The 20,487-nt window shown below is 40.4% G+C and overlaps 1 protein-coding gene and 1 pseudogene across 1 annotated transcript; one reads left to right on the top strand and one right to left on the bottom strand.

Moving 5' to 3' along the window:
• Positions 1-13,209: 13,209 nt before the first annotated feature.
• On the top strand, positions 13,210-13,604 carry LOC124979295 (40S ribosomal protein S24-like; annotated as a pseudogene).
• Positions 13,605-14,047: 443 nt separating this feature from the next.
• Slfn12 (schlafen family member 12) lies at positions 14,048-15,079 on the bottom strand. The gene is given in 5 exon segments (XM_053743368.1): positions 14,048-14,268; positions 14,271-14,578; positions 14,580-14,681; positions 14,683-14,813; positions 14,816-15,079. Coding segments are annotated over 5 exon segments (1,026 nt in total).
• Positions 15,080-20,487: the final 5,408 nt, after the last annotated feature.

Below are 20,487 nucleotides of genomic sequence, written 5' to 3'. Positions count from 1 at the left end.
TATTGGCTTTCTCTGGTGGAAGACACCTGCCATAATTGCGAAGTTTCACAATCAAGCTTCCCATAACCCACCTCCCTCAGTTGTCCAAAGCTGCCACTCCTCGTCACAGGTGGATTGCTGGGCCAGTCTCCAGATTGGACAAAACATCAGTGAGCCTGGATCTGGAGGAGAGAGGTGGGAGGGCATCTCTGTTGGGATCATTATCCAGGACAGATGCCCCTTGTGACCGCCCATCTCCCGCAGGTTCTCCTGCATCCATTGGAGCTGCCGAGACATGGGTGCCAGACGCCAGGTGGGGGTGTTCAGTGGCCAGCCTGCCCAGGGCTGGTGGATCCTCCTGACCCTGGTGGGTGGTGCTTGCCAGTGGGCTGTAGTGAAATCCAGGGCCCTGGAAGGAGCAGAATCACACACAGCCCATGTGGGCTGCTTGCAGACACAGACCAGCGCTTCTCTTCCAGTGGGTAAGAAAGTTGGGGTCAGGTTGGCAAGTTCATGTTCCTGGGTTCAGTGTCTAGGTCCTCCCCCAAGCCAGCACAGCTGGCTGGTGCTTATCTTGCCTATCTTGAACCCTCCTCTGGGGTGTCTGAAACCTGAAGCTCCTCTGCTTACCTGAGTGTAGTGAAATCCTAGTGCTGATGTCCACCTGCCTGTGACATCAAGCGTTAACCAGAGAGCAGCCTGGGATATCATAGCAGGCCCTAACTGGGGGAACCTGGCACCTAAGGCCCAGAAGAATCCATGAGGGGAGAAAAAGCAAGTGCAGACTTCTACTAGAATGTCCTGGTTCCAAGTGTTTGCCATCACTTCACAGGAGCATTGCTAGCACAGGTAGACATTTCATTGAGAGGAATCAAAAGCAGGGCAGGAGGTATTGGAGCAGGAGGGCATGTTGGGGTGATCACTGGAAGTGACTTTCTGGAAGCTAAACTCTCAGTGTCATGCATGGTTCCTTTGGGAACTGCTGCAATCATAGAACCCTCTGGAGGGCTGATAATTTGATGTCTTTTCTCTCTTTCTTTCTTTCTTTTTTTTTTTTTTTTTTTTTTTGACAGTGCATACTGAACCCAGGGGTGCTTAAAAGCTGAGCCACATCCCCAGCCTTTTTTTATATGAGGTCTGCCTAAGTTGCTAAGGCTGGTTTAGAACCAGCTATCCTCCTGCCTCAGTCTCCCCAGCTGCTGGCATTACAGGTATGGTAGCTTGGCCTATCATTTTGGCCAGATATCTGCTGCTTAATTATTTTTCTTAGGGAATGACCAGGAGAAGGGAAGGAGAGGGGGTCATAAAAGAATCTTTTGTTATTGTAAAGTGCTGGAGGGTTGTGGTTTAAATTAATCCAACATTCTTCCTAAATAATGATGACCTGAGCATTTAATTTATCCAATTATCCCTGTCTCCTGCCACCCCATGCTATCATGGAACACTGAAGATTTTCATAGTCAGAGTTCAATCACAACCCTTCTCTTGCTCACTAAGACTGGGCTAAAACTTTCTAATAATGACACCTCTGGGTGAGTAAATAAAGACCCTTGGTATAAAGGTAAATGCATGGGAAAATAGAAAAGGAAGTGTTTTTGTATTTTTCCTTTGTAACTCCCTATTTTATTTCCTGTATGATTTAAAGGACAAATTGATTAAAATAATCATAAATCAATATTATTAGGCACACATTCTATAAAGAAATACTTTGTGACAAAAGCAAGTTGATATTGCTATAGAGAAGCAAAATTTTTGTATGCCTTGAAGTTAAGTTGGTATCAATTCAAAATACAGGGTTTCAATGTAGGAGGATAAATATAATCTCCGTGCATTTACACAAAAGAATATGGGGAGGGTTTTGAAATGTTTCACTACAAAAAAATATCAACTACACACAAAAGAAGGTGGAATGGGGGAAATGAGGGGCAAAAAGTCATAATATCTACAAAATTAGGAAAGTAGCAGGATTAACTCCTTTCTGATCAGTAATTACTTTAAATGTGAGGTGATTAAACTTCTCAGTCAAAAGACACAGTTTTTTACAAAGGCTTCCAAAACCCAACAAACCATTATCCAACTGTGCACCATCTTGCAGAGACTGACTTCCAACCCAAAGACATAAGTAGGTTGAAAGTAAAAGGTGGGCAAGTACATCCAAAACGATGATCCTCAAGAGAAAGTCCGGGTGGTTGTACTAAAATACAAAACAGACCTCCAATCCCAAACCATTCAACACCACAGAGTATCAGCCATACTGGTGAGAAGTTCAACTCATCAAGAAGATGTGATCATTATCAAGATACATGCCCTAAAACACAGAGGCCAGCAGATGAAGATAATGCTGACAGAACTGATGGGAGACCATAGTTCTACAATAAGAGCGGAAGACTTCCATGCACCACCTTCAAGATCAGATAAATCAGCTGAACAGAAGGTCAGTGAGGGAATAGAGAGCTTGAGTACCACCACAAACCACCAGGACCTATGAGACATCTAAATAGAATGTCTCAGAACAACAGAATCCACATGCTGCTAAGTGTACTTGGAGGAGTCTGCAAGACAGAACACATGTTGGGTCACAAAACAAGATTCAATAAAATTAAAATGATTGAAATCACATGAGGTAACTTTAGAAATCAGTAATATATGAACATAAAATAAAAAACTTTATCACTGGGTAAAATAAGTCACACAGGAAATTAGAAAATAGTAAAAGATGAATGAATACATACACCCAGCCTATCAGAATTTATGAGATGCAGTGAAAATATTAGGAGGAAATTTATTGCTGTAAATACTTCTATGAAAAAAGAGTGAGCCAGGCTCAGTGGCACTTGCCTGCAATCCCAGCGACTGGGAGACTGAGACAGGAGGGCTTGCAAGTTCAAGCCAGTCTCAGAAACTTAGCAAAACCGTTCTCAAAATAAAAAATAAAAAGGACCGGAAATGTGGCTTAGGGGTTGAGCACTTGCCTGGTACTTGTGAAGCCCTATGCTCCACGGGAGATAAATAAAACAGAACATGGAAAACAAAACAGGGAATTAGAAAAATTAAAAATTGGTTTCTTTGAGAAGGTCAACAAAATTGGCAAAGTTTTGGGTAGACTAAGGAAAGAAAAGGAGAATGAAGTCTAAATAAGTAAATCCAAAATGAAAGAGTAGACATTACTACTGAGCTTATAGAAGCAGAGAGGATCATAAGAAGATACTATGAACAATTGCCTGTCAAGAAATTAGACAATAAGTAGGAAATTTTCTTTTTCTTTTTTTTTTTTTGTATAGGCAGTTCTTTATTTCCAAAAACATTACTTATTTGTTAATTGATATTTTCTTTTTTTTTTACTTTTAATCTTAATCTCTTAACTTTTTTCTTTTTTTAAATTTTGATTCATTGTACACAAATGGGGTATAACTATTATTTCTCTGGTTGTACACGAAGTAGAGATGCACCAATTATGTAATCATACATGTACATAGGGTAATGATGTTTGTCTCATTCTATTCTTTTTCCTTCCCCTCTCCCCCTCCCCAGGAAATTTTCTGGAAATACACAAGCTGATGACTTTGATTCAAGAAGAAATATTAAACCTGAATTGACTAATAAAATAAGATTAATCACTAACACAATCTTTCAAATAAAGAAAAGCACAAGCCCAGATGACTTCTCTGGTAAATTCAGTCAAACATTTAAAAGAAGAATTCATACCAATACTTCCCAAACTCTTCCAAAAAAGCATCAATAGGAGGGACACTTCCTAACTCATTGTATGAGTCTAAATTATCCCAACGCCAAAGCCAAAGGCATCTCAAGAACAGAAGGCAATCCTGCAGTTGCAAACAGTGATTACTCAGAGTCACACTAAGACTCAAAAACTGCATAGACAATTTTAAAAATAACGATTGTCAGAGGATCACAGATGACTTCCTGCTTCTCTTGCAAATCCAGGTCCACAACCCAGCTTCTAGAGAAGATAAAGAATTCCCTGGAGAAAGGATGCATTTGCTAATTTATTAATCTCTCCAGTCCTTCATGTTGTGAGGAAAGCTCCTTTTGGAGGGATTCAGCAGTATATTGCAAACATCCTAGTGGCACTAGAAATGAAAACATTAGAGAAAATTTGAACAATGCACTGGCTTTATTTTAAATGAATCACATATTACATTGAAAAGGGAGAAGAAAGCTCCCACAATTCAGTACCATTTAAGAGACATTCCTTCTGATACACCTCCTTGCCCATATCCTGCATATCTGGTGAAGAGAATGATGCTGCTCTTCTATCATCTCATGGACAACAGAGTGTACCGAGGTCACGGAAAACATGGAAGTAATTACTCTTGCATCTCAGGTTCTTACTGTGAAATGTTTAGAACCTTTCTGATAAGTTAATTAGTAGAAAGATCTCGAGTAAATAAACTATTTGATTGAAAATGAACTTATAACAATGTTTATATTTAGTTACCTGACCCTTGTATGTATTTAGAAATACATAGGACATTTGTATGCCATATTCTACTGTCAGATCTCACATTTAATGTGTTCAATATGTGAAGTTAAATAAGTCATTTTGGGGGATGTGGAAACCTATCCCAAATGCACTCCCACAGAGACCGAGGATTGGGCAGAAACAATACAGCGATTGAACAGTGACATGCAGAGTGTCTTCTCATCCTACAGTGCATATAATTATTTTTCACGAGTTGGTAACCTCGTTGGCTCCTTCTGGTGAAGGTGATTGAACTCATCATAAGCTCCTGGAATTTTGTCAGCAGGAGGGAATGTCAGTGCACACCAATGACACATGTTTACATTGAAGTTGTCACTGTTGCCTTGCCACATGGCCAATCACTTCCCCAGAATTCAGCTTCCTATCCCTCTAAATGGCCTCCTATTTTCATGGAACTTGTGATTTTTGGAATTGGGACTTTTTTGAATCTCAGCAGTGGAGATTTTAGTCTTTTGGGATTATGATTTTGGAGATTTGAGAATAATTCAAGTGTTCTAGACTGGCATTTTAATCTTTTGGGATTTAAACATTTGGGATGATGGAGTTTTGGATTTTGTCTTTCAGGATAATGATCAGCATGGGTTTCTTTTACATTCAAATGACATCATGACTTGGTAAAATAGCCCTGGGTGACCTCTCTTTTTCCTCAGATTTCTGAGGGCATTGTTCCTCTCCTCTGGACTGTGGGGAAGGCTGAGTCACTGCTTGGAGCCCGGTTCTATGCTCTGTTCTATGCTCTGTTCCCATTGACCCTCTAGATGTGGATGCAGAACACCCCACCCAGGGTATATCTGGCTCCACTGGGCTTCATGATCCTCCCCAGTTCATCTTTGATGAGGGAGAAATGTCGAGCCCCAGTGTTCCTTCTAATGAAAACTCTGCATATCCAAGAGAGTTTCTACTTCTATCTCAGATGCTTTCCTCCAGAAATGAGTGGAGAGACTTTTTTCGATTTTGTCAACTCACATTCCTCTTTCAGAAACGTTTGCAGAAACAACATTTCTGGTGAGTATTTAACGGTGCTACGTGAGTGATTAGGATAGCCTCAAATCCTCCAAGTGAGCAGAGGTAAAGTTCTCCAAGAAGACCTAAAGAATTCCTGGGGTTTTTCTTTGGGGGTGATGACATTTCCTTTCTTTTTAATTCCCATTGTGGAAATTATGACCCTCATTAATGATGATCTTTTCCAAGTTTAAACATTCTCTAAGTAGATCCTGGGCAGTTTTCATTGTTGTTAAGGAATGCCATCTGTCCTGATTCAAAAGTGGAATAAAATCTGTCCATGAAGAAGAACAGAGTAAGTAAAATTTGTGCACACAATAGTTAAAATTTTAATTTTCCTAATTGTCCTTAAGCAATATATATACACATTATTCAGGAAGACGTGAACAGAGGCTAAATTTAATTTTCCAACATCAGGTGAAGCTGCTTAATATCAGGCATTTTCAAAGGAGCACTTTTGAAAATTAGAGAACATCATCATCTTTTTTTGTTTGTTCATTTTTTAATTTAATTTTTTTTTATTTTTAATTTTTTACAGATTGCATTTTGATTCATTGTACACAAATGGGGTACATCACTCCTATGGTTGTACACAATGTAGACTCATACCATTCATGTAATCATACATGTACATAGGATAATGATGTCTATCTCATTCATCATCATCTTTATAATGAAAAATATCTTTGTAGCCCAGTCCATCTTCCATTCTCCAGGTAAGCCTTTGTCAAGAGTTAAGGTTTGGATGTGAGGTGCCCAGTACCACAAAAAGAAAAAAAAAAAAAAAAAAGGACAGTATCTGATGCTGATATTAATTTTGCTCCATGTAATAGACAAACAGCAGAAAGCAAGATGAGGACCAAGTAGAAAAAAATTCCAAGTGGAACCCACAAGGAAAAAGAATGGAAAACCAGAGCACAGGAGACATGTCAGAGGTACTCAAAAGGCATAACATATTTATTGCATGAGTCACACAAGGACAGAATAAGGACAAAAGCAATGTGAGAAGACAGCAACAATAATAATTTTACTGAAGTTGACCAAAGACACCAACTCGCAAATACAGGAAACTCAGCATGAGTTCTGTCAAATATTTTTAAAAAGAACCAATACCAATCCTCTAAACTACTTCCAAATATTAAAGAGAAAGAAAATGTCCAAACCCATTTCATGAGGTGAGCTTTACCATAGTACCAAAACAAGACAAGGGCACTACAAGAAAAGAAGATTACAAGTCCCTATCATTGATTAAAAGAGATGCAGAAATTCTCAGCAAAATACTAGCAAACCAACTCAATGGCACATTAAAAGGATGATTCATCATGATAAAATGGAAGGTATCCCTGCAAAGCAAGCTTGGTTCAACACACATCAATAAATGCAATAGGCTACATTTATAGAAAAAAAGGCAAAAACTATTTGCTCATTTAATAGATGCAGAAAATATTTGAAAAATTCAATGTCCTTCATGCTAAATAAAAAATCTCAACAAATCGAGTATAAAAGGAATACACATCAGTATAAGAATGGCCCAGTGTGACAAGCCTACAGCTAACGTTATACATAATAGTGAAAAAGTTGAAACTTTTTCTTTAAGATCAGCAATAAGACAAGGATGGCCACTCTCAACATTTGTATTCAGTGTAGTACTGGAAGTCTCAGGCTGAGCAAGAAAGGAGATTAAAGGTATCCAAATCAAATAGCAGGAAGTTCAATTGACAGTGTGTACAAATGACATTATTTATAGAAAAACTTAAAATTTCACAAAAAATCTTATTAGAAGTAATAAAAGAATTTAGTAACATTTCAGGATAAAAATCATCATACGAAAATCAGTAGCATTTCTATATACTCATATCACATTAGCCAAGAAGGAAATCCAGAAAATAATCCTCTACAATAACTACACACCACACAAACAAGACAAAACAAACAAACAAAACACTTAGGAAAAATTTCACAAAGCATAAGTTACCGGAAAGAAGGAAACAAAACATTTTCTATCAATGTGTTTATGTATATGAAATACACAAAGAACCTAGGGACAAGTGCTTAAAATCATGAGAAAGCCTTACAAGGTGGCTAGATACAAAATCAATATTTAAAAATCAGTTGCATTTCAACATAGCAGAAATCCACAAGGTAAAAATATAACTTTTAAAGAAAACATCATTTACAATAGCAACAAAAGCTAAAATAACCTAAAATAAATCAAATTAAAATTAAAATAAATCAAACAGAAGATGTACAGAATTGTACACAAAAATTAAACTGTGAAGAAAGTAATAATGATAGAAATGCACGGGTAGACTTTCTATGTTCAAGTATACAAAGACTTCTTGTTAGAAATATGCTATTTCAGGGCTAGGGTTGTAGGCCAGTGATAGGGCACTTATCTAGCATGTGTGAGGCACTGGGTTTGATTCTCAGTACCACAAAAAATTAATTAATAAAGGTCTATCAACATCTAAAAAATATTTTTTAAAAAAGCAATATGCTATTTCTTCCTAAATTTTTCTATATATTCAATGTAACCACAATCAAAGCCTGAAAGGTTCTTTTTATTTGTGTTTAAGTACATTCTAAAATATGTATAGGAGGTTAAATGATTATAACTGTCAAGATATTTTCAAAGAGAGAGAATAAAGCAACTTACACTTCCAGATGTTAATATTCAGTTTAACATTACAATTATCTAGCAACAGACACACTGACCAAACATAATAGAGGTTCAAAAACTATAGCTATACATGGATGTATGCAGAAATACACTGGAGATGGCATGGCAGACCAGGGATGAGGGCGGGAATTTTCCATAATTAATATTGGGGAAATGGCTAAACACATGGAACAAGATGAAATAGCAACCCAAATTTAAAGGTAAAAGGTTCAGAGCAAAACTAAAGCTTCCAGAAGACAATGAAGGGAAACATCTTTGTAACCTTAGGGTAGCGGAGCACAAGGTTCAAAGAGCACCAAACTACAAGACTTTAAGTGATAAATTTGACTCTATTAAAATTTATAAATTTGCCTTAAGAAAAGAGAAAATGTAAAGCAGAAACTTGGAGAAGACGTCTGCAGTGTATAACACCTGGGACTACAAGGGGATTGTCTCTACAATCTGTAAGGTATTCCAACAAAGCAAAAAGAAAAAGACAAAGTCTAATTGAAATATGGACAAAGATAGAACAGGCACTGAATGAAAGATGAAGGACATTCAACCAGTAAGAATATTAAGATATGCTCAACCAAATTAATAACCAGGAAAGTGCATACCACAAAGATATACTTATAGTCATATGTACCATTTTGTATCTTCTATACTGATCAGGCAGTCAGAGAGAAGAGGAGAGGGAGAAAGATGAAGAAAAGTCTAACAATTGAAAGAAAGGAGGAATTTCTAATGTAGTCCTGATGAGAGTTAAATGACCTGTCTAACCTGGGAAAGTATCGGCATTACCTAATTACTGGAATATACTCACACCTCCAGAACTAGCAGTTCAACTACTCGGTGTACTCCTAAGAGAAACTTTCACACATGCACCAGAAAGACTGAATAACAATGTTCAAGGTAACATAAAGCAGGAACCAGGAAAGTTCTGTTCATAAAGCAGAAACCAGGAAATCAGTCAGTTATCCATCATCAACAAGAAAAAAAGATAATGAGAGATGTGGAGGACCGTTGGCATTTCTTCAGTAACTGAATAGAGCCATCCTGGAAACTAGATCTCAAGCTAGACTTCCCAGGGATGTAATATGTAGACTACAAATTTGGCTTCGACTAAACTGAGTTGGTTTGCTCTTACTTTCACATAAAGGAGCTTCAAAAGAGAACCTAATCAAGGCGGGCAAATAGCTCATCCTGTAGAGCGCTCGCTGAGCATGTGCACTGGCCCAGGGTTTGAATCCCCAGCATCTTGGAAGAAAGCAAAAAGTGAAAAAAGAACCTATTCAAATTCTGAAGAATGCAAATTTGACAAAAGGACAAAAACACCAAGGCATTTTGATAGACATAAGAATGTGATTCAATGACACATTTTAAGACAGCACTGACTTGCAGTATGGAGGCTGGATCACCACCAAATCCAAACAAGCCTAAATTAAACTACTCAGAAGGTGGCATCCCTGCTGCTAATTCTCCAAACTCTTATATTTATAAACAGGACAACTACAGGGAATAATTACAACTACAGGGAATAATGTTGACATACCTGATGGAAGAGACATGTCTTCAGATAAGCTAGAAAAACCTAAGGAAACAAAAATTACATGTCAAATTTTCCACAAGGAAAACTAACTGGTGCCTATACCTTAAAAGCTGACTTAGAACTGACCCCGTTCCCAAAAGAATTATGGTCAGATATTGTGGTTGGATCAAAAAGAAATTGTAAAATTAACTCTTTGTGCTACTGAAATGCTATGTTTGCAATGAAATGTAATTGTAAGAATACTGCAATAGTAATTGAACATATTACCAAATAACTAGGTTTATTTTAAAAGCAGTTAAAATCAGAAATCATGATGGTTAGTGAAGGTGTGCTGAGTTTTGTGCTATCTGAGGAAAAGCTTGCATTTTTATGGATTTTGTAAGTTGATAGTGCCTATCTAATTTCATTTGAGCCTTTCCTTTCCCAAAACAAGACAAAACACCAGCATTTTTCTTTCAGGTGGAATTTAGGGTTACATTTTGTCCCACATATGTGAGAGGAAGAGGGAAGAGGTTTTAAGGTATGGGGTAAATGGGAAGTGGTTATAGAAAAATGAAGCAGCAAATAAAAGGAGCAAGTGCTCCTGAAAGAAATGGTCAGTTTCTGAGATTGAGGCTCAGAAGAAAAAGGAGGATTGAGCATGTTTTTTGGAAACATGAGTAAAGAGGTGGTAGATGGAACCATCCAGGGGTATTGGATCTTTCCACAGTATAGGGGCCTGCACATCGCAACTTACGTGTCCCCCAAGGGCCCGTGTGTGAATGGTGTTCTCTGCAGGGTGGTGCTACAGGGAGTTATGGAGCCTCTACAGGATGGTCCTAGTGGGAGGTCTTTAGGTCATTAGAGGGTGTCCTTGAAGATGGTTGCAGGGCCCAAGCCCCTTGCCCTTGCTCTCTTCCTCTCCCTACCCATGATATGAGCAGTTTTGGTCCACGATGCTCCACACCACGACATGCTACCTCAACACAGACCCAAAAGCAACCACTCCTCAAATTTTCAAAACTGTGAGACAAAGGAACCTGTTTTCTTTGTTTTTTCATTATCTCAAGTATTTCTCAGAGTGAGGGAAAGCTAACACAGAAAGCTGATACTGTGAATGGGGTTCTTGCTTTGACTATATCTGATGGTGTGTTTGGAAAGTCTTAGGAATTGATTCATGGGAGTAATCTGGACATGTGTGAAGCAGGTTAGGAACAGCACAAGGTGCCATCAGTGAAACTCCAACAATTCTGGTGAGGGCGCAGAAGGGAAAATGCTGAGAGGAACATGGACTCTAAAGGCTATGTAGGTGAGGTGTCCGGCAGAACTGAGGATTCCACTGGACATTGGACTAGAGCCTATGCTTCTTATAGTGTGGCAAGTATTCTCTGAGATTTGAGGCCAACTCAACTGTAAGTTCCAATTTTTTAAAAAATGGCAATTTGTTCATTTCTTGAGACTTTGGTGGAGACTGAATTTAAAGGTGATGGGCCAGTTTATCTGGTAGAAAAAATTTCAAGGCAGCGAAGTATTGTAAAAGTGGCATGGGTACTACTGGCTGCTTTTAACCAAGTTCACAGTGAGAATCAGGAACAAAAAACAACAAAACAGAAATACTGGAAAACTTGCAGTAAGACCAAAAGAAGGCACACATGTAAAATTTCAGCCTAGGCTGAAATTCTTTTTAGTGCCCATAAAAAGAATCCAAAGGCTTTGACCACAGACAATGGGAAAGCCATCCCGAGGGCTTCTGAGGAACAGGAAAATGCCAATTTGTTTCAAAGACTTCAGCTCAAGGAAACAATCCCAAGAGCATCCCGAAACCCAGGACAGCCAAGGAACTGTATCAGGGTATTGGGAAGACATGGCTGCAATGGAAACCCCAGGGCGAAAGAGATGCCGGCAGTGACTAATGCCTGACAAAAGCAGCAGCACTTGGCATACGATGCCACCCCAAGAGAGTTATAGGAGGCCTGCAACCAGAAAAGCTACTGGAGCAGTGTGCCCATGTACTAAACGTGGATTCGATGTTGACCTTGGTGTTTCAGTCTGGCTTCAGTCCTGTATCTCCTTACAATTTTCCTGTTCTTCCCTTTTGAAACCAGAATGCTTACCCTGTTTCTGTACACCAATATACCTTGGAAGTATGTAACTTTTATTTTTTTTCAATTGGGACTTAGAGCTGAGTTGGCCTCGAGTGTCAGAGAATACTTAGAACTTGGACTTTTGAGCAACGCTAAAACGGTTAAAACTTCTGGACCCTTGCAGATGAATTAAATGCATTTTGCTTTGTGAGAGGGATATGAACCTTTGCAGGGTGGGGCTGCAGTAGAATGACATAGCTTAGAACTTATGTGTCTCCCAGAGGTCCTAGCAGCTGGCTACACAGAGTGGAACTGTTGGGAGGTGATGGAGCCATTAGAATGCAGGGCCTAGTGGGAGGTTCTAGAAAAAGCTCACCACTTTAAGAAGAGCTCAACGGGCAATTCTGGTGGGGGCTCAGACACTTCTGAAGTGAATTATGGCACCCAGTCTCTCCCTCTTCCTCTCCTTTCTCTTGGAGAGGATTGTGGGTCCCTCCACCCTTCCTTTTCCCCACTTTCACTCCCTGGCCATTACATGAACAGTTGGTGGCCACCTTATGCTCCCTGTCAAGATGTGCGGTCCCCCTCTTTTCCTCCCTGGGTTTCTGTTGGGGGCTGTGCCAGCCAGAACGGCGCCTGATCACATTGGCAGTGAGGAGGTTAATTGACATAAGCACACTCAGGTGATTTATCACTGGCCATATTCAATTAAGTCCACACGCACAATGCGTGCACAGGTGTTCCCGAGCTCGCCTGCTTGGGCCTGCTCGTTTTAACCCTTGCCGTGATAGGGCAGCTGGCTCCCTATTGCAACTGGCATGGCCCCGCCCTCCGCCTCCTGGAGGGAATATAAGCAGGCAGTGGGCGGGGGCGCGAGAGTAAGGAGCAGCAGCAAGCAGAGCAGGAGCTAGCAGAAAGAAGCGGAGTAGAAGCCATTAGCAGAAAGGAAGAAGAAGCAGCAAGCAGATAGAAGTAGCTCGCAGAGGGAAGTAGAGGCAGCGGCAGAAGGCAGATCGCAGAGCGGAGAACTGGGAACACATCTTTAGGTTGCATATCACAGATAGGCAGATCGCAGTACGCAGGATGCATCACTAAGAAGCATCTTAGGTAGACGCACCCTTAGTTCACAGGATGCAGGACGCACCTTTAAGAAGAAGCAGCAGAACTAAGAAGAAATAGATCTCTGATAACTGTAGAAGCCTCTTTCTCTAAAACTTTCTCTCTAAGCAAAGTTTCTCTTCCTCTAAGCAAAGTTTCTCTTCCTCTAAGCTAAGTCTCTCTTCCTGATAAGCAAAGTTTCTCTTCCTCTAAGCAAAGCCTATCTTTCTCTCAGGATCTCTCTTCCTCTATATATTAGTGAATACAGGAAAAATAGTTTATTTCCAGGCCCCTCCGATAAATACCTGCGCAATTGTTGCCACCGGCGGCAACAGATTTCTGAGGCTCTGCCACCATGGTGAATGCTGCAGTAACTATCCAGACCAGGAAGTTCATGACCAACTGACTACCTCAGAGGAAAACAAATGGTCACTGATGCTCTTCACCCTGGGAAAGCAACAGCACCTAAGACAGAAATCTGAGAAAAAGTAGCCAAAATGTGCAAGACCACACCAGATGTCATCGTTGCGTTTGGATTCAGAACCCATTTTGGAGATGGCAAGACAACTGGCTTTGGCATGATTCATGATTCCTTGGATTATGAAAAGGAAAATGAACCCAAATGTAGATTGGCCTGGATGAAAAGAAAAAGACCTCAAGAAAACAGCAAAAGGAATGCAAGAACAGAAAGAGGTTGGGGGGACTGCAAAGGCAAATGTTGGTGCTGGTAAAAAGCGAGCTGGAGATTAGGAAACGGCCAAAGTAGAGATTCTGCAATGATTTTTATCTGAGGTAATTGAGCAAATTTTTCATAAGGATTAGTAAACTGTAAAAACATTAAAAAAAAAAAAAAAAAAAAAAGATGATCTGGTCCAAAAGGAAAAGAGGCCAATCCATTCTGGGCGGGAACCTCCTCCAAAACTGGGAACCTAAACAAAACTTTTCTCTTCCTAGGTTATCTCAGAAATTTGTCATTGTGATGGAAAGTTGACCAAAGCATGGGGCTACTGGCAGAAGCTAATGTGTTTGCTGTGTGTAATATGTCTTCTATGTGGGCAGAGGAAAACTGGATCCACTAAAGATTGGTAAATTGGGTGTTGACATTTGAGGATCAATGACCTTGCTGAAAATCATAAAAAGGAAACGTTCCAACCGCCCTGGCCAAATGTGTGCTCGTTGCTAATCCCCCTTCCTCAACCTGGCTCAGCATCCATCATGCACTTGATCCATTCCTCTGTAGTTAACCACATCACACGGTCCCCTGTCACATGCCAGGAGTCAGGCTCCTCAGCAAACATGGCACAGCAGAATCTCTCTATTCGGAGCACACAGACAAATCCACCATGACCTCCTTCATCATGGACTTCTAGGAATTTGCATGAGTAATTAATCTTCTCCTCTTCACAGAAATGATAGGCAGCTTCCTGATGGACTTTTCGATTTCACTTTCTATCTTAGAGATATAACTCTGCTTTTCTTCAAAACCACTTATTTTTCTATCCTTTACTTGTAAAGTAATGAACAAATATCCACCGTTAGTATTTGCAAACACAGAAACATATGGAGGGACTTTCTCCTTAATGCGTTGTAGTGCCTTTTTTGTTGAGAACAATTTAAAGTCAACACTGTGGATTCAGTAAAGTCAATTTTTTTTGCATATAGGTTCTGTCATGTTAAAAATTTTAGCAGCCTTCTTTTCTATGTCACTTTCTTCTTGTACATTAGGGGCCCTCTGCATGCAGCTGTGGTCTTAAATATGACCAGCTTCTACTTTTTTTCTCTCTGAGTAAGTTCAATGCTCTGGTAGAATTCATGACAACTGCACATTACATTTCTTTGGTACAAATTGGTTTGCAAGATGAAAATCTTCACACCAGAGCTATCCGAACTGCGTGATTTCAATGAAATCAGGATTTTGTCAGGATCCTGCATGAAGTCAAGATCATTCAGGATCAAGATCATAACAGGATATTAGTAAAAGATTGTTCCAAATCTTCTCCTATTCCACCTGCATTATAGTTATACTCTTTATTCTCAATTTCAGCCTTGATCACTCCTCCTCCAGAATTCAGCAAAGCACACATAACTCGTAAAATAGTTCCATTCTGCCTACTTCTCAGTTTTTCATCCTCCATTTCTTTCCTATTCTTTTCTCCAAGAGTGACTTGTCAGACATGTCAAACCAGGTCACCACATTCAGTTTCCAAATCAATACTGATGTTCATGTCCTCAGTGCCCATTTGGTTTTCAAGCTGAAATTCTATCCTATAAAATAGACAGAGCCATTAGAATAGGACTTGAGCAGGAGTGAGCATATTCTGAATTCTGAGGCAAATACAATAAAACACTTTGCAGAAGTCCCACTGGACTGATAAATACATGGCTAGAAAGTAAGAATATTTTGGACAGATTTTCACCTATGACTATAATATCTTACACTTTTACTGATTTTTCAAATTTGTTGCCCTAGTTTTCTATCATGCTCTTCTAATTCCTTAAATAATAATCTGTGCTTATATCTCCTTTCTAATCATTAGTAATGTGTAACATGTATTCTGTTATTTAGAAGCTACCCTCCCACATCAATGGTGATTTGTTATAGCACCCTGAATGTTCTAAGGAAGTCTGCCTTAGTCTGTGTATTCCTAATCCATTAACTCTTCTCCTTTATGGTCACTGGGATTACTGTTTTGCTACAGGTTGAAAACTAAAAGAATTTTGGGTTTATCAACAGGCCTACAGATGGTTGAGAGAAAAGTCCATCTGAGGTACTCATCGCTACCCAGAAAATGTCATCAGAGGGTCATAATATTCCTGTTCACTGCTGGACCAGTAGTAGGCATAGGTGCAGTCGTAGGTCATGGATATCACCATTGTCTCCATGAACTCTTTTTTTTTTTTTTTTTTTTTTGCGGTGCTGGGGATAGAACTCAGGGACTTGTGCTTGCAACACAAGTACTCTACCGACTAAGCTATCTCCCCAGCCCTCCATGAACTCTTGATCACATGTAAATAATGATAACTTTGAGGCCCAAGAACAATTGAGAATTTGTATGCCAATGATGAGCATTCCATACACAGGAAAGAAAGAGGAATAAATCCATATAACAGCAGTTTACAGGGACCAGACAAGCCATTCAGTACATGCCGACACTCTGCAGCATCACAGTGATCACCACTCACCATGGAATAGGCGGGCTATGTGCTTTTGCCCAGGTGTGCTATGAGACGCCCTCTCCCAGAATTGAAGAATTGCCAGCCACTAGCTCAGTAATCCAATATTTCCAAACTTTACTCCTATTCCCCAAACGACACTGCTGTCCCCTAGCTTAAAGGTGCTGTTGCCTCCAGAGACAGGTTGGGAACAGTTCAATGGACAGGAGATAACCTTCCTCCAGTCTTGCCCCCCTCCGACCCCCCATTATGTGTCATCATCTGCTTATCAGTGAGATCATTCGTCCTTTGGTTTTTTGAGATTGGCTTCTCTCTCTTAGCATGATATTCTCCAATTTCATCCATTTGCCTGCAAATGCCATAATTTTATATTTCTTTATGGCTGAGTAATATTCCATTGTATATATATACCACAGTTTCTTTATCCATTCATCAATTGAAGGACATCTAGGTTGGTTCCACAGTCTGGCTATTGTGAATTGAGCAGCTATGAACATTGATGTGACTGTATCTCTGTAGTAAGCAGATGATGACACATAATGGGGGGTCGGAGGGGGGCAAGACTGGAGGAAGGAGGGACTCTATAGAGGGAAAAGAGGAGTGGGAGGGGTGGGGGGAAGGAAAAAATAACAGAATGAATCAAACGGCATTATCCTATGTAAACGTATGATTAAACAAATGGTACGCCGTTACTCCATGTACAAACAGAAACAACATGTATCCCATTTGTTTACAATAAAAATAAATTAAAAAAAAAAGAAATTTTACTATTAACATGTCAGGCACTTTTGAACCTCTCGTGTTGTGGGGTCTGGTTATCAACGCATAGTGAGACCATCAGAAACTAAAGTAGGAAAAAGGTTTATTCTGGGAAAAGAGAAAAAAAAAAAAAAGGGAGAACAGACTAACATGTCAGGACCACTACTCCAAGTAGGGCAGCAGAAGGGAGTGACTTCAGCAAGCTCGTTTTTAAAGTAAAAAACTAAAAAAATTCTGACAGGTTTACAACAGGGGACTTTTTCCTTTGTCTCCCCAAATGCAAACAGCCAACTCCAGCTTATCTATTTCAGGCTGCACCTGGCGGGTTAGCAGGGTGAGCTAGGCAGGGGGAGCCAGACTACCCGTATCTGAGACCAGCAGCTTCTGGTGCCTCCAAAGGGATGGGGTGCTTCACAGAAATGGTCACAATGTCCTTAACTCATGACTACATTATTTTATCTCAGGTACTGTCCTTGTATTTACCACCGTCAGTCCAACTCAATGATTTTATTTGCACCCGTTTTGGTCAATCTTAACTAGATATATTTGTTTCATAGCAGAAGGTCTCTACCTTTTTCTTTTTATAAGGGGGTCTCTACTCTTTCACACTAGAAAGACTAGATAGTTCAAAAAAGTACTTAGCATTGTCAACTATACATCAGTGATGAGGAATAAAACGCACACACACACACACAATGGATATAATATGAAAAATGTCTCTCACATATAACCAGACTGGCACAGGACCTTGTTCTTTTCATGGTCAAAGTCTTCTCCATGTTCGCTACCCACTGAACACACGTGGACGAGTGTCCTCCTGTAGTGCTCTAACAAATCCATTTCAAAGTCACTTCCAGAAGACGTTTTTTTTTTCTTCCAGGATGGTTAGGGCCTTCGCTGACAAGGTCCTGTCTCATCCAGCCGCACAGCCCTGAAGCACAGGCTCCGCTGCCTAACGCTACTGGAGCTGGCGCGTGCACTCCCTGTCCTGGGTCCTGGAAGCCCCTGCCGGCCTCCGCGGTGTGCTGGCGGCCTGCCACTCTCCTCGCCACGCCACGCCATGCCCGCCGCCACCCATAGGCGCCAGGACAACGGCTCATCCACAGGGCCCAGGGTGCAGACTGCGCTGTTTCTCCCCATGCTCTCTGCCACAACTGCTTGGAATTTTTTGTTTTGTTTTGTTTTTGGTATGGGGGATTAACCACCCAGCCACATTCCCAGTCCGCTTTATTTTTTATTTTGGACAGTGTCTCCTTAAATTGCTGAGGCTGACTTTAAAAAAAAAAAAAAAAATTTTTTTAATGGACAGAATGCCTTTATTTTATTTATTTTTATGTGGTGCCGAGGATGGAACCCAGTGCTTCACACATGCTAGGCAAGAGCTCTGTTACTGAGCTACAACTCCAGCCTGAGGCTGGCTTTTTGAACCTGCCACACAGGTGTGGGATTACAGGTGTGTGCCACACAGAGCTGGGCAACTCACAGATTTTTCTTTTTCTTTCTTTCTTTTTTTTTTTTTTTTTTTTTTGGCGCCCGAGGGGCTGGGTACCGGGCACTTCCATCAATGAGCTACATCCCCAGCCGCCCCCCCCCCCCACTTTTTTTTTTTTTTTTTTTCTTTTTTCTTTTGTGGTGCTGGGGATTGAACACAAGGCCTTGTGCATGCAAGGCAAGCACTCTACCAACTGAGCTATATCCCCAGCCTCCAAGCCCTTTTTTGTATTTTATTCAGAGATGGAGTCTCATTGAGTTGCTTAGTGCCTCGTTGTTGCTGAGGCTGGCTTTGAACTTGAGATCCTCCTGCCTCAACCTCCTGAGCCACTGGGATTACTGGCTTGTGCCACCCGGCCCAGCTCACCCATAGATTTTTTTTTTTTTTTTTTTTTTTTTTTGGGTGCTGGGGATCGAACCCAGGGCCTTGTGCTTACAAGGCAAGCACTCTACCAACTGAGCTATCTCCCCAGCCCCTCACCCATAGATTTTTAAGGACCGTTTCTTTCCTATTTCTATTCCCTTGGGAACTTATATGCATTTTTAGAATCAGATTTTGTTCCATAATACTATCTCCTATTGAAAGTCACACAAAGAGGTTTATGTGTGCTTTCTCTTAGTCTGTAATTTATTTGTGAAGTAGCAACTAACATTTATTATGACACTGTAGGGCATAATCTGGCCCATTCTGAGAACATATACTGACAATTACAATTTAAAAAGATTAAATAATCATAGTAGTGCTCTTCATTCTGCCAAAATGATTAAGACCTCTTCTGTCAGACTGAATTATCTTGGGAATCTTTCAAGTCCTGAATCAATATAGCAAAGGGAAATGTCAAGAATTCAGGAAGAAAGCAAAATGCAGTGGCTCACATCTGTAATTCCAGCAATTTGGGGTGCTGAGGTAGTGTGATTACTGTAATACAAAGCTGCTCGCCCACCCTTTCCATTGCATCACAACCTAGCTTGTCAGTCTGAAATCTGCTCTCCCCGCCCTTTCCAGTGCAGCCATTTTCCCCGCCTCCCAACTGCTGTCAGTCTGTGAACATCCTAGCTAGCTATTGGTTCATCAGTCAGCTTGCAAGTATCCTTCTCCATTATTGGTCCCCTATTAGCCCCGCAGGATTCTTAAAGATAACTTCACCTCCATCTTTTCTCTCTTACTTTTCTCTCCTCCTGACTCACTTTCTTTCTCCTCCTCGCTTTCCACTCTTTCTAGCATGCGCCCTTTCTCTTTCCCTTTCTTTTCCTCTCATTTTCTCTCTTACCCTGCAGGGAGACACTCTGTTTGCCTAATAAACTCCCTTATGTGATTTCCTGTATCCGGCGTGGTTTCCGTGGGATTCCTTACAATTACAAGTTTGAGGCTGGCCTCCACTACTGAACCAAACCCTGTGTCCAAATAAAAAATATAAAGGGCTGGGGATGGAGCTCAGTGGTAGAATGACCCTGGGGCTAATCACCAGAACCAAAATAATAATAATACAGAAAAGAAAGTAAAGAGTTCAATAAAGAAGTTATGCTTCCTCAATGAACAAATGACCTTCTCACCAACTACCCTTCTTCAGAAAACAAATGGAAATTGGACAAATTTGAAAAAACAAAAACTATGTGTAGTCACAATTAAAAAGTCTAGACTTGAAAGAAAAATAGTCTATAGGAGGCATTTCTTGTTTTCATGACTTTTTGGTCTGCCCTGAGCAGGGCAGCTAAAGTTCCTTTGAACTAGGGGGAAAACCAGTCTTTGGAAAGGGGTAGGGGAATAATCTCTGAAAAGAGTGAGCAGGACACAAGCAGTTCCCAACTCTTACCTCTGCCAAAATCTGGCCTGTGAACCAAACAGAAATTTTCTGCAAAACCAAACAGACACAGACAACTCCATAGCAGTTGTCTTAACCCATTTCAGGTTGCAGTTCTTCCTAATGTTATGGGGCGCAACTTAAGAACAGACCGATCACCACTGAGAAGTCCAAATTTGAGAGTCTTTATTAAACCGGTCAGCTGACTGTCGCACGCAATGCCCCAAAAAATGGCTATTGGGAGAACAGCCCCGACCATAGGGTTGTAGGGGTTCTTATACCAAAAATCATATCAATCATAAGTGTCTGTTGCTATGATTCGAAATTATAAACTAACATCATGAGATCAACAACAGAGGGGGAAGTGGGTCAAAATGATCCTTACCTAGGTACAAACTAAAGAATGG

The sequence above is a fragment of the Sciurus carolinensis genome, chromosome 3 (assembly GCF_902686445.1).
Source record: "Sciurus carolinensis chromosome 3, mSciCar1.2, whole genome shotgun sequence".
Lineage (NCBI taxonomy): Eukaryota > Metazoa > Chordata > Mammalia > Rodentia > Sciuridae > Sciurus > Sciurus carolinensis.
This window is presented reverse-complemented; position numbering and strand designations above follow the sequence as displayed.